Source organism: Micropterus salmoides, unplaced genomic scaffold, assembly GCF_014851395.1.
Source record: "Micropterus salmoides isolate LMB-PRFRI ecotype aquatic unplaced genomic scaffold, ASM1485139v1 Ms_hic_scaffold_9, whole genome shotgun sequence".
Lineage (NCBI taxonomy): Eukaryota > Metazoa > Chordata > Actinopteri > Centrarchiformes > Centrarchidae > Micropterus > Micropterus salmoides.
In genome coordinates, this window is record NW_024044681.1 from 14,180,258 (window position 1) to 14,194,320 (window position 14,063).

A 14,063-nucleotide genomic window follows, 5' to 3' on the forward strand; every position below is an offset into this window, starting at 1 on the left:
TATTTTCTGCTACTGCTCCTCTAACCCTTAAACTCTCAACTTCTTCCCTCTGGTAGGCACTAAAGAACACTGTATGCCAAAGCAACTTTACTGCAGTTTATTCCCATGGAACATCACACTGATGAACAATCAGTGTCGTAACATTCACCTACTTCAATTATAGATGATATTTAGTTACACAGTTACCATTTAAAATGTACCATTTTAACATGTACATATCATGCACTGCCACTGGTCATATAAACCATGCACATTGTATATATGGACATGTATACTCTGTACATGATCAGCCGCACCATGTTTATATATTCAGGATTTATACTACTTGTATTGTGGATAACTCACAGAAACACTTGACTTGTAAAATAGACATGTTTGCTCTTATGTACATCCATCCATCGTCAGCCGCTTATCCACACCCCGTACAGGTCGGCAGTCCATCGCAGGGTCGCTCTTATGTACATGTCTCTATTATTTTACCTTTATTTGTTCAGCTTTGTTGTCCTTAGCCGTTATGTTTATTCCCAAGTACATTGAGCAATAAAAAAATAAATAAATCCTTGAACGTGTACGCGCTCTTAATTCATAGACAAATATTGTACTTTGTACCCCTCTACATTTGACTTAACTTTACTCTCCAGATTCATATGGAATACTTCATCCACTCCCGATTTTTGCTCTTTGGCCACAAGGGTTTTCACAAGTGATGTGAATGTGCTTCAACCATCTAAGCAAGGTGGACAATGTGAACCCAGGCAGTGACTTTTAGTGAATTGTGTACTAACAAAAATATGGTAAAGTGCAATCTATCACTCATTCAGGGATGGTAAACATACGTAGATAGCACTTCAGTTTCAATGATCTTACTGTGATGGGAGAATTTACCCTTCGACTGTGACAGCTGTGAAAGATAAATGGTATCTACTGTATGCTCAACTAAAAAGAAGAAACAATGATCAGTAGAATCACTTAATTTAATTGGACATAGTAACATGTTGGAATAAACATAGGCATTCACTGTCTGAACACGCAGATATTCATTATTCATCTGTACAACCAGAAGGTTTATTAGGTGGGATGCAGGTCCGTCATGGTACTCTTCACTCCTCGGCCTCTCTCCACTCTTTGGGCATGACCTTTCCAATTGGTGACAGATTCCAGGTGATGCCTGTCTGAGTGAGCACCTGCACACAGAAAGTAAACTATTTTTGGAATGCAATGCCACACTCTTTAGGATCTTTATGTGCTTTCTGAGTGACAACAGGTTTCTTCACAAAATTAAAGAGTCTTTAAGAACTTGTTCTTGCACAGAGATTCAACTATGAAATGCAATGTCAAACAGAAGAAAGACAACAAAGACTAAATAATCTATAGGGTCAAAGTCTACACATGAAGGACAGCTAATACACAAACTCTTTAACCAAGATTCAAACACCTCTGAACATATTCAGGCCTTCCAGTCGTTAGCAGATGTGTTCAGGTTAAAGTGTCCTAACAAAAATCTTTTTGTAAACAGTGTGTGTGTGTGATGGTGCTACAGAATGAGGAAAAACAAACATTTAATCACACACTCCGCTCACACAATATGTTTGTTAAGGTATAACAAAGAACACTCTTGGGGAAAGAGAGCTGGAGTTGGCTTTGCTATTCAACAATATTTCTGCATTTGTACTACTTACGACACTGCACTGTATATGTTTTGCAGATGCAAATAAGCTTGAAGCTATAATCTGGTACAGTGCATCAAATGGAAATGTTTGTTTTACTGTACACTGTCCCTTATGAATAAATAAAATATATACTTTCTTTGATTGTAATTTATGCCCGCTGGGTCCAGAGGCAAAGTTTTTCTGGTTGAGGATTTTGTGGCTGATAAAGCATGTCATATTTCAAGCTCCGTTTTCATTCTCACTGATCTATTTGGTAAGTAGGTTTTGATTAGTGTGGAAGTTGTATTGATCTACATCCAATAATATGCCTTAATGTTTATTAGTAATTTCCCCCTGGAGGTATGTGTACCATTAATTTGCCACAACTTAAAAATATGCCATTTTGCACTCATGATGCTTTATGTACTACACATTGTGTGCAAGCTGTCTGTTCAGGTCATACTTATAAATTAATGTATTGCGGCCTAACAGTACAGCACTACTTACGTATGCCCACACAGCTGTGCAGAAAACGCCTCCACCGACCATCAGACCGTTGCCATACTTGCTGTGGAAGTTCTCAGGGGAGGTGGATCCATGCCTCACCTGCCTTGCGGCCTGACCTGGACGACAACAAAACACTTTCTTCATTGTAATGACTGGCATTTATGTCCTGCGCTATCACTAACTTTTGTTCTTTATAACTTTGCTGTTAATGGCTTTTTGTAGTTCACTTTATAGAGACTAAATAACTAAGGCTTCTATGAAACAGAGTATAAATACATTCGTAAAATAAGCACAATTCAGGGTGCAATTAGAAGAGCAGTGACAGGAACTCATAATTTAGAAATACATTCTTACTAAAACGTACCATAATATATTAGATAAAATACATTCGGTTCAAGTCAAAAGGGTGGCCTTGTTTGATCATTTTTAAACTGAGCCACGTATTGTAAATGCACCAAAAACGTTCAGGGGAGAAAATATGATCTATAACACCACCAGAATGTGTTGTGTGAGATGAACAAAATGTGTTTAGGTCTGGAATGATTTCTAAAATAGCTAACGTTATCTGCATTCCAACTTCATGGATATAATTTAGACAGTTCAGTGTAGACTATATTTTGTTTTAATTACTAAAAGCTTATTTCCATAACTACTCGAAAGGGAAATCAACATTACAAATGCGTTAGCTAACATAGCTCATTATTATCTTAGGTTATACAGGTCAGTGTGTCGGACAATGGCTACTTCTAGTAATAGTTTAACTCAAAACTAAAAAAACGAAATATTTTAATTTACGGAAGAGAACTGAAGGCATTTAATTACACACTTAACAGTATTTTAAGACGTTTCGCGACATTGCTAATGTTAGCAAGCTAGCAGTGGGCTGTTGACGTTAGCACGCCGATCGCGGTCACCTACCAAAGAAAGGCCGGTATTAACGTTAGTCGACGGATATAAAACTGTCTCCTGGCCTGCATGCAAACAGACAACAAACATATATATATGAAAAAGCCGTTTCCTTACCGGTGATGTTGACTGCAGCTTTAGCAAACCGGTACATGTTGTCTAACCTGGTGCCTTCAGATACCCTTGAAGAACGGAAGAGTACGCTAATATGTCCGCCGCACGTAGACACAGCGGAAGTTACGATTGCCAGGGTGCGCGTGCGCCGACTAAACGTTAAAAGTATGAGACTGCGAGTTAACCGTCAGACGTTTGTAAAATTAAACCCGTACACAAAGCAATTATGAGTTAACAATTCCTTTTACAAATACAACCATATAAATATTAAATGTGTGAATTTGGATTGTTATAAATAAAACTCCAACTGACAACCATTTAAAGCACCGTGTCAGGATGGCCGAGTGGTCTAAGGCGCCAGACTCAAGGATAAACTCCTTCCGTAGAGCCGGGACTTCTGGTCTCCGAATGGAGGCGTGGGTTCGAATCCCACTTCTGACACATACTTTTTGCTTTTCATAAAAAAGGTTAATAAAACAAACATCCCAACACAAAGCGGTGCACTCAGTAGACATCCACAAACTACCTTACAGGTTGATCCAAACTGTGCAGATAGTTTCCCACTGTCTACTGGTAAGATGCAAGGTTTACAACAGGTGGTAATGTACATAAACTGTATTGAAAGGAGCAGTGCTGAGGATGAATTTGTCTTCTCATGATTTTTAAGTATTTCAAATTCTATATTGAAATCTAACATGAGTGATTCTTTAATATTGCAACATTTTGTTAAAATAAAAAACATAAAAACCCAAACCTATAATTATTAAGTACTGTAACTAATGTGATTTACATTTACTACAATACAAACAAATTAACATTTAATTAAGTTGTCTTAAAGTTATACTGTTCATTTGTGTATCCTAAGAGTCTTTGTTGACCGAATAGGTTCTTCAAGTTTAATTTGGTTCACAGGATTGTATGTGATTTTAGCGGAGAGTATACTGCGTGTGTCTTGGGGAAAAAAAAGTTTGGAGAAGGTTATTAGGTTCTTAATGCACTGCAAGTCAGTTCAGTTATTGTATGTTATTTTAATAGGTCCTTATTATTTCATTAATTTTAAATGTTTTCACTCACATTCAATAAAAATCTTACAAAAGGTACTGAACCAGTCATTTCTGTAGTTTTCTTTATTACATCAAAATAGTATCACAGTATCACAGTATTATGACATTTAGTTTGTGTGTTTAGTTTGTGCATTCTGAAAACGTTGAATCTGTTTTCATGGAAAGTGGCTGATCTCTGCAATCTTTACAGGGACGTTGGTGGCAAAGAAAAATATTGTTGACAGATGATTTAACAGCATATTGCTCTACACAAGGTTCTTCCATACAACTTCAGGATTAAAAATTAACAGCATTTTCTTGCAAACAAAGTTTCTGCAGGATTTCATGGACACTTTTGTGGACAAAAAGTTCCTGATCACTTGTTTGTAGCCTGAGAACACTAGACTAAGTTTTAACCATTTTCTATTACCCCTAAGAAATCACCTATCTCCGTCTTTAGCTGATTATAGCTTCAAATAGCTTTCAGATCCAGGCAGAACCAGGGTTTAATCATTAGCGTCTTGTTGATTCGTCCATGACAGAAACAGGAAACTGTGGTCAATCAGAACCTGGCAGGAGGCTGACAAGCTTGGACTTTGTGGTGAACTGAACAAAAGCCGGTTCACCCTGCAAAAACAAGACTGAGGCCGCACTGAGATGCTTTTAGCCTAACAATAAATGTTTCCATCATGGATTTAATGTCAAGAAGAATGTAAACAAAACATTAGCTGACTGGGGAATAAAAGGGATCTGTGATTTAGAGAATCATGTTTATAAAATTCACAACAACAGTTAACTGGCAGCGGTTTGGTCTTTCTAGTGTTTTAAAAAAAGACATTTCTTTCTACATTCTGACACTTTTCTGTTGCACAATGAGGGCATTTAGGTTTTTGAAAAAAATCATTGCACGTCACTTTTTTTGTCTGACCAACAGTGCAGACAATTGTAAAAAAGCAAAGAAAAGCAGTAAATCTTAATATTTGAGAAGTGAAACCAGAGAATGATTCATATTTTAAATTACTTGAATAGCTCATTGATTATAAAATTGGTGCCAATCAAAAAATATCAGTCACTTGCCTTTTAAAGATATCACTGCTCTACATCAGACCACAGAGATCGAGGCGGCCTTTGAGGCGAACAATGCAGCAATGCCGCTGAACGCCACAACCTGGATTGTCACTGTGAGCATTACATTGCCCCTTAAAATGGAAGAAAATCTCAGGATTGGTTAAAAAGTAATGGCTCTTAACAGAAATCTACAGTTAAAATCAGACCAATGTTATCAACAGGACAGGACAATTCAGTTCAGCAGATACGTTTAAAGGGTGGGAAAGTTACGAACATCTGCACGGCATCGTCTTCTTATAAGCCAGAATTGATACAACCGGCAGTAAGGTTGGTGAAGTTTCTCAATAAAAGTTGCTTAAAAGAGATCTGCTCAGTGTTCAGTCCAATTAGCTGGTTTGCTCCATTTACAGGAAATCTTGAGTATTTTTCAGCCTGGGTGTTACTCTTATAATTGTGTCCCTCCTCCTGACTGTGGGTCACGCTAACGTCGCATTAAACACCTCTGTTGTAGAAATTCAGAAAATGCCACTAAAGCTTTCCAAATAAACCTAATTTTTAAAATTCATTATTTCAAATGCTTGTCCAACCGAAAGTAAACACAGAAATGAATCCCCTGTACAAGCTATTGCAGCTAACTGCAACGAGATCTATATTCAGCAAAACCTGCCGGGTAACCAAAGTAGCTTATGGTGGAACTCAAAGACAAATTTTTTTTAATGGTTTCTGTAAAATCAAAGTTTATTTGGAAAGCTTTCACAAGTTTGTTCGTTTTGCCTCAATTGACTGATCCTGAATCTCTGGGACACGTGTGCAAAATTACTATAATAGCATAGTAAGACCCATAATCAGAACGGACGCAGTTAAAAACACTGTAATTTCACTTTATAACTGATGTCTGGCTCCAGACCTTTAATATTTTTTTCTGAATTTTGAATGAAACTTTTCCCCCAGATAATTAATTTCAAAGCGAGCTGAGCCAAACCTTGGATGAAAGGAATGTGTACAACCTGCAATTCATCAGCAGCGATATGAACAAGTGTTCAACAGAGCTGCGGATAATCTCGCAACCAAACTGATTCAAAGTGAGCCAACCAAAGCAGAACTCCTTATTTAAACACCCTATTAGCCTCAACCTACAGGACACACAACAGTCAGTAGCTTCAGAAAATGTTGCAATTGGTCCGTCAATAAGTCGACAAAGGTTCTTGATTCTCTGCAGTAATCTAATGATCGATTTTTAGGTTTTACAGTATCTAATCTAATCTCTAACAACACATTTCTACATCAGAATACAGTATATTTAGCTGTTAATGCCATCCAACCTTTAAATAAGATAAACAGAGATAAATGGAATTCAGTCAGCGTATAAAATCCAGGATCAACGGTCCAAAGATATTAGAATGCAAACAGAAGATGGCAGAGGTTTCTCTGAATGGCCCTAAGGACGCGACAGGCATCAACATTTTAAAAAAAACATTAAGGCATCCGTCATTTTCCCCTCATGGTCACTTTTCATTTTCTAGTCCGCCTTTTTGTCCTTTCCTTCCTCGTCGTCTGTGTACTCTGTGGGCTCCTCTCCTGGTTTCAGGAGCTTGCCGACGTAGTCATACTTAACTGTAATGGGGGGGAGAATAAGAAAATTATTTACAGCCTACATGACAATGAGACTCAAGGACAAAATCCTGCATGCAGAGGAAACAGCCAGGGCCTTTTGGATTTACATTACATTTACATGTTTAGTTGCTTAGACGCTTTTATCTAAAGCGACTTACAATTGCTATACATGTCAGAGGTCGCACGCCTCTGGAGCAACTAGGGGTTAAGTGTCTTGCTCGGGGACACCATGGTGGAGGGGTCACAGCGGGGGATTGAACACAGGTCTCTCATACCAAAGCATGTGTCTTATCCATTGCCCCATCACCATCCCCTTTATTACTACCTAAGTTATAAAGGTAAATATCCAATTTGTGGTCAGAGGTTTTAAGAAAATAGTCACAAAGGTGTGTTTACTAACCACCAAGAGTGCTCTATGTCACCAATCATTTTCATCAAGTTAGTAATTATCTTCATTATTGATTAGTCCATTCATAATTTCCCCCCAAAAGATACTCTATCACTGTTGCAACTTTACAAACTTTCAGCTTTTTCAAAATAATTTTAACCAATTTAAGCTCAAAAGAAATCAGAACATGTATAAAAACATTACCTGACTCCTAAAACTTCTAACAAATCGACCTGCTCGAGTGAATAATATGACTATGAACAGAAGTTTTGTGTTTGTAAGTGGATATTATATAAGACTTTATTTGGACAGGTCACCTCAAGTAGTTTATTTGTATTTGCTACAATTCAGCTTTCACTTCGTAAGAATTCATGAACATTCCCCAACCAAGATGTTTTTTTGTGCCTTCACCTAGAAAATGATTGAATTGTTGAAGCTCAACTTATAATCTTTTGAAATGTTACTAACACAAATACTCCAGATAAAGTGTTACCAAGTTGCACCGCACAGTTCATCGTTTCAGTTTGTCTGGTTTGATAAAATCCAAGTCATTTTACAGTGTTTCAGGAAAGTGTGTTGCATTGTTATTATTACTGTTTACAGGGATATTTTGTGGCCACTATAAGCGTGCTGTGAAAATGTGATATGGTCAAGTCTCTACTCACAGGTGAACTGCGTCTCCCACTCTGAGAGGCTCTCCTGCTGCATGGCATTCAGGTCGGACAGGTCGTCGTGTTCGTCTTTCAGGGCCTCCTTCTCCAGGCAGAATGTCGCTAGACCTCTAGATGCATCTCTGCCTGCAAATACTCCGTACGGCCCCTCTGCAAGACACAGACAGGACACGCTGAGGTGAACAACAGCGGCAGGAAAACTACAGAAAACTGATTATTTTGAGTTGTTTTTAGATGGCTTTTGTCTCTAGAAGCCGGATGTTGCGCTAGGCTACATACATACCCCGAGAGAAAACTGGATGGGAAAAAATGGATAGGCCTGGTGATATTCTATATTTCTCCCATGAAAAGAGCAAAGCTGAAGATGACCAGATCCTACTCTAGAGTCTCTGTCTCAAAGCCTGATATGTCTTATTCCTCTGTCTCATAGAGCAGTGGTTCTCAAACTTTTTCACGTCAAGGACCATTAAACTGACACAAATTAGACCATGGACCCCTGTTTGATGACTTTGTCCCACGGTTCCACCATCTGATAGGATTTTTGCTTTTAGATTATTTATTTATTACAGAAAGTGCATGAAAACCCATGACCAAAATAGCCATACCTCCTGTCATTGTGCTACTTATGGAGGGTATTATAGTGAAAATACATGATTCCCCTTTTAGCTGGGGATCCCCTGGAACCCCCTCAGAGATCCCTGGGGGTCCCTTGATCATTCAACTGCATTATTCTCTACAGCAGTTGTTGGCAATAGGAGGCCCGCGGGCCAAAGCTGGCCTGCCAGCACTAATATCTTGCCCATGGCCAGATTACTTTGAAAATGGCAAAAAAAAAAACAACCAAAAAAATTAGAGCGGCTGATAGTGAAACCATAGACTGTATGAAACAGATTTCAGTCATGACAGCAAAAGTTACTCACATAATCACTTCCTCTTACGCGATTGTGCCTACAAAAAAACAGGGCATGAGAACGTCTTTTCAGTAGTTTATGTTGAAAAGTTCTGAAGGAAATTCAAAAGAGTCTCTGGCCTGCTTGAAACACCTCTGAAAAAGCCTCAATATATGTGCGATCGGATTCCCCTGAATGAGAAACGCAGCAATTCCCTCTGCCGGGAAATACTAGGGAAATGAAAATAAGGGAGGCACACACTCCTGCACATTTAATTGTGAACATGTAAAAACTATCTCTTCATAATCATTTTGTTGAAAAGGGAGAAACATAATACAAGCAGCAAGTGGGGATTGAACTCACAGCCCTTCACACAGGGGTCCTGTGTATTACTGACTGAGCTAAACAGGCACCCAGCATATAAGTAGGGGTGTGGAAAATAATTGATTTTTAGATGCATCGCAATGTGGACTTGACGATTATGAATCGATTCAAAAATGTCAATAATCTATTATCTAGAGGTTAATGGATAACATAATGTTGACGGAACAAAAAAGGCAGAACTCGGAAATGCGAAGCGCAACTCCGGACCGTCTGTGCGGTACACACAACGGAGACGTGTGGTTCTCCCTGTTTGGCACAGACAGACAGTTGTTGAATGAATGACTGAATCGCCGCTAAACTTTCACATGATCAATAAAATCAATGCACAACTCATGTTAATGACACACACTGTGCAGTACGGTAACGCTTAGCTAGCATCCTCTGCTCATTATTCAAATGACAGGTACGTGACAGGTGGCAGTAGGTGACGGTGAAAGCGTGAGGAGCAGATGAAAATACGAGCGCTATGTTTCAGTTTGGCAGTAAATGTACAGTTTAGGTCACGTTAACTAAAGTCTGTCTGTTGTTTTCCCAACTACTGGAAAAGTGTAGGCAGTTAGCGCTAGCTAGCGTCTCCTCTTCAGACTGCGATCTGGAAGCTGAGCAGGATGTTTTTTGCTGCTTGTTCATTTGTTGTCATTCATACACATACAGAGTACACAACGAACCCAACTCAACTTACAAGACAAGAAACAATAATAAAAACCTCATAATCGTAATGAGGTGCCTAGAAATTCCCACCCCTGAGGTGATACATCGTGCTATTGATTCTAATCGAATCGTTGACCTGATAATTGTAATCGAATTGAATCGAATCGTGAGACCAGTGAAGAGGCACACACCTACATATAACGGATTATAAATGATAAATTAATTATGTGCTGGCCTGCCATCTAATGACTTGAAAAAATTTTGTCCCGATGCCAGACTTATTTACTGACCCCTGCTCTACAGTATAACAATAAATATTTAACACCAGACTAGCTGTCAATTTATGATGGGAGAAACATGTTAACATTTAGAAAAGACGATGGTGACTGAGGACAACATTTAGGGCTTGAAACTAACCACCTTCCCAAAACTGAAAAGGCGGGGGCAGCAATATTGTTCCACAGCAGCCACGTCGACATGGCTGCCTGCAGATGTGTCCGCAGACATTTTTTGTTTGTCGACCTTGTGAGTCAGGAAGGAAGCGGTAAAACATTTTACTTATTCTTTTTCATAGTTTATTGTGTTAAGACAGCATTTAACATTTGACCCCCCCCCCCCAAAAAAGGTATCACTGTGTCATTTTTATATCTGTACCAAAATGTTGCCCTTTCAAGTTTAATAGCGTGAAACAGACATTAGCGCTACCAAAGTGTCACCAAACCTGCTGCAGGTGGACACTATTTAAATCAGCTACATTCCTTTTGTACCAACGCAGGATTTTAAGGCTTTAGGGGTGAGCGTGCAGTGCACTGAAAAGGTTTGCATCATAGTGAGCAATCATGTTGGTCAGAGGTTACAAGCAACAGAGGTTACAATCTGAGATAAGTTCAGAACAGAGAGGTCCAACTCTGTCTTTGTTTCCCAGAGACAGAAATGTCTGATGTGTGATGGTGCTTGTTTTTGTTGTTGTTTTCAGATATTTAGAACAAATGAGAAATGAAAAAAGTTGTCATTCCTTTAAGATAGTTTTCATTTTTTTGATATTTTGTACAGAAAACAATTGATTGGCAGTACGACTAAGCATTTGAGCCATATTAAGGAAAAGAAACTGGAGGATGAAGATTTTTTTTAATGTATTTTCCATTTTGAGAATAAAGTTTATTCTTGTCATTTTGACTTCTCGAAATGCAAAATAAATGATAATCTTCAATGATTTCCCTCAATGTGACCCTAATGCTACATTGTAAATCAGATTAATCAATTATTAACATAATTGTTACTTGCAGAAGAAATTGGTGGTTTTATGAAAAAACCTTACAAGTCTAATTTTAATACTAATGGCTTTTGAGAATAAAGTTGAAATGTCAATATTAAAGTGGTACTTCAAATTTATTCTTGTCATTTTAACTTTATACTTGAAATGCAATATAAATGAAGATCTTCATCCTCAATGTGACCCTAATACTATATCGTAAGTCAGATAAATCAATTATTAACATAATTGTTACTTGCAGACATGATATTTTTATTAAATTCTGTTGTGGTGTGGTTTTATGAAAGATCCTTAAGAGTCTAATTTCAATACTTATCGCTAGCATCTTCTTCTTAGTCCTCTCATACTAAATTTTATTTAATGTTCCTTTGTAAAGTAAGTTATCATTAAAAAACAAACTTCCGGGAGGTAGAGATACCGCCCACCACAAACATGGTGGCGGTGAAGTTGGTTGTTTTGTTTTACTACAGAGTAACTCAGCTTCTTGCTTAGACGATCTGTGGTTCCAAGGCTAAAACAGCTTCTCTGTTGTGAAACGGGATCTCAGTTACCAAACTAAAAGGGGGGGTGGCGTTAGCTTCCAGTTAGATACAAAACTAAACTTAAAACATATTTCAAACAATGACTTGTGTTTGTCAATAATGTCAGTGGATTGATATGTAAGGAATAAAATGGCACACCAAACTAACGGCCATTCACGCTAGCGGCCGTTGGTGACGTTACGTTTGTAACACGAGAGGGACGTCAGAACGGGTCGTAACGGCTCGGGAAACGTTACCTGGCCCGTAAAACTTCTTTCCTCTGGTCACGTCGAACACTTTCCCGTTGACAGCCATGAGGATCCTTGGATTCTGCAGTCCATCGTAGATCTTCAACTCCGCCTTGGTGAAGTCTCTCTTTTTCAGTTTAGGCAGCGGCTTTTCCACCTCGCCGAGCTCCGGTGGTTTGTCTCCGCGGAAGATTTTGTACAGGAGGAACAAGCACAGGCTGAGGAGGGTGAGATTCAACGGGGAGGTGAAGATCTCCTGAAAAATTCCACCAGAAGTTAACTCGCTTGTCTCTGCTTCAGCCATGTTGGGTTCTCTCTCGCCGTGTGAGTGCGTGTGTTGGGAGCGACTGGTGGAGCTCATGAACCCTAAACCAATCACAGCTGGAGCCAGAGGCGGCGGTTAACGGTTTAGACCAATCGGGTTCTTCGTGCCAAAGAAGCGATATCTGAGAGAGATAGATATTGTTTTATATTACAGTTTTTCCACAATTGCTACAACACTAAACGACATTCTCTGAAGCAAATGCTCAGTGGCCTAAATCTGTTTGTCAAAACCTAAAAAGTTCAGGTAGTTCCCATCCCATCCACTCTTTTTGCAAAACTCTAAATACATTCTCACTCACTAAAACACATTTTGCACTGTGATGCACTTGTGTTGCAAAATGGTAAATACATGCGGCTTAAGACCGCCCAAACCGAGACCAAGTCAAGACCAAGACTTTTAAGGGCTGAGACCAAGTCGAGGGAGGGCGAGACCGAGTTCCCCACATTACTTGACACACAGTAAAATGTGGAACGAGATCATAGGTGCTTCTCAAGTTGATCACCCACATACAAACATTAAGAGCTGAAATGAACTTAAACACACTGGTGGCAATGTTACACCTAGCTATACATTTATTACTTGCTGATTACCTTCAACCATACAGCCCTTACTTCCATCCAATAAAGTACTTTTTCTCTGCCTGGTGGTGGGAGGTCTATGACCGAAATTCATTTACTGGGGAAAATCTCTTACAGGCAATACAATTGGCCTGGTGAGATAGGTGTGGGGTGTTGTTGCACTAAGGCTGCATCCAGCACACCCAAGGGTTTTTCTCCTTTGCTTAGCAAGGGACAAGGTTGTCTGTGATGTGCACAGTCCTCTGTCCGACCCAGCACAAAGACTTGATGCTGAGGCAGAATGAATCTCTCATTGCGCAACATTTTTGAGTGTAGTGTGCTTTTCATTTAGAGTTTTCTTTGTTCTTTGGGTATACAGTACTGTATTTTTATGCAAGTGCTGAATATACTGATACACAATACTGTATTACATGCAGTAACCGACTTACAGTATTTACGGCACTAAGTTGTGATTACAATAGTTTTTTAAATTGGAAAATGTGTTTCTTATACACAAAAAACATTTTCATGCCCTGGACTCTGTGTTATCAATTTTCTGATTTAGTGTCTGAAGAATGCTCTGTAGTGTCTTAGATATCCACTGGCTTTGTTTATGTTTTGAAAGCATTGTTTGATTTTGAGCACAGATTACATGATTTTTAGGCAATTCAGGGGTTTTGTGAATGTAGTTTAAAGATTAGGATTTGGAGAAATTGGATGAATAACTGTAATGGAAATTCACTGATGCCAAACTAATATTCACTGAATTTAAGAAAAAAATTAAGTAATATGTTTGAACAAGAAAGCTATTAAAATGGTGAAACAATGCACTTTACCCATTATGTATTTATAGATATATAGCTGCTGCTTTTACATTACATTATTTTATTTAGCTGACGCTTTTATCCAAAGCAACTTATAACTGCTATATGTCAGAGGTCACACACCTCTGGAGCAACTAGAAGTAAAGTGCCCTGCTCTGGGACACAATGGTGGATATGATACAGTGGGGAACTGAACCCAGGTCTCTCACACCAAAAGCCATATGTCTTATCCATTGCGCCATCACCAGAAATGATTTATTTCTGTTTGTGTAAGGTTTAGGCTATATTCCCCTGGCAAGTTCTCCGTTTTGTACCCATACTGATTGTCTGTATGTTGTATTATAGCAATAAAGTAAAAAGAAAAAGGTAATTAATATTTTTTTCACTTTAAATGATCTATTGCAATATTTTAATGCAAATTTTGGAAATG

The 14,063-nt window shown here is 38.6% G+C and overlaps 2 protein-coding genes and 1 non-coding gene across 3 annotated transcripts; 1 reads left to right on the forward strand and 2 right to left on the reverse strand.

The window, feature by feature from the left end:
• Window positions 1–956: 956 nt before the first annotated feature.
• LOC119896019 (cytochrome c oxidase subunit 7B, mitochondrial) lies at window positions 957–3,327 on the reverse strand. Its single transcript, XM_038709489.1, has 3 exons — window positions 3,180–3,327; window positions 2,157–2,272; window positions 957–1,184 (listed from the first exon to the last, which is right to left on the reverse strand). Exons 1-3 carry the CDS (start codon window positions 3,214–3,216, stop codon window positions 1,101–1,103), a joined length of 237 nt encoding a protein of 78 aa, XP_038565417.1. The 5' UTR covers window positions 3,217–3,327; the 3' UTR covers window positions 957–1,100.
• Window positions 3,328–3,506: 179 nt separating this feature from the next.
• trnal-caa lies at window positions 3,507–3,617 on the forward strand. The gene is made up of 2 exons: window positions 3,507–3,544; window positions 3,572–3,617. It is a non-coding gene; the product is annotated as a tRNA-Leu (tRNA).
• Window positions 3,618–4,285: 668 nt separating this feature from the next.
• On the reverse strand, window positions 4,286–12,270 carry pgrmc1 (progesterone receptor membrane component 1). Its single transcript, XM_038708392.1, has 3 exons — window positions 11,937–12,270; window positions 7,955–8,110; window positions 4,286–6,901 (listed from the first exon to the last, which is right to left on the reverse strand). Exons 1-3 carry the CDS (start codon window positions 12,229–12,231, stop codon window positions 6,807–6,809), a joined length of 546 nt encoding a protein of 181 aa, XP_038564320.1. The 5' UTR covers window positions 12,232–12,270; the 3' UTR covers window positions 4,286–6,806.
• Window positions 12,271–14,063: the final 1,793 nt, after the last annotated feature.

Excerpts from the sequence above, each read along its gene's own strand:
- pgrmc1 (XM_038708392.1), bottom strand. The coding sequence starts at position 12,231 with ATGGCTGAAGCAGAGACAAGCGAGTTAACTTCTGGTGGAATTTTTCAG. Across the intron at positions 8,111-11,936 it reads AAAGAAGTTTTACGGGCCAG|AGGGGCCGTACGGAGTATTT; the intron begins GTAACGTTTCCC and ends TGTGTCTTGCAG. Across the intron at positions 6,902-7,954 it reads GTGGGAGACGCAGTTCACCT|TTAAGTATGACTACGTCGGC; the intron begins GTGAGTAGAGAC and ends CCCCCATTACAG.
- LOC119896019 (XM_038709489.1), bottom strand. The coding sequence starts at position 3,216 with ATGTACCGGTTTGCTAAAGCTGCAGTCAACATCACCG. Across the intron at positions 2,273-3,179 it reads AGCTGCAGTCAACATCACCG|GTCAGGCCGCAAGGCAGGTG; the intron begins GTAAGGAAACGG and ends GTTGTCGTCCAG. Across the intron at positions 1,185-2,156 it reads GCACAGCTGTGTGGGCATAC|GTGCTCACTCAGACAGGCAT; the intron begins GTAAGTAGTGCT and ends TTCTGTGTGCAG.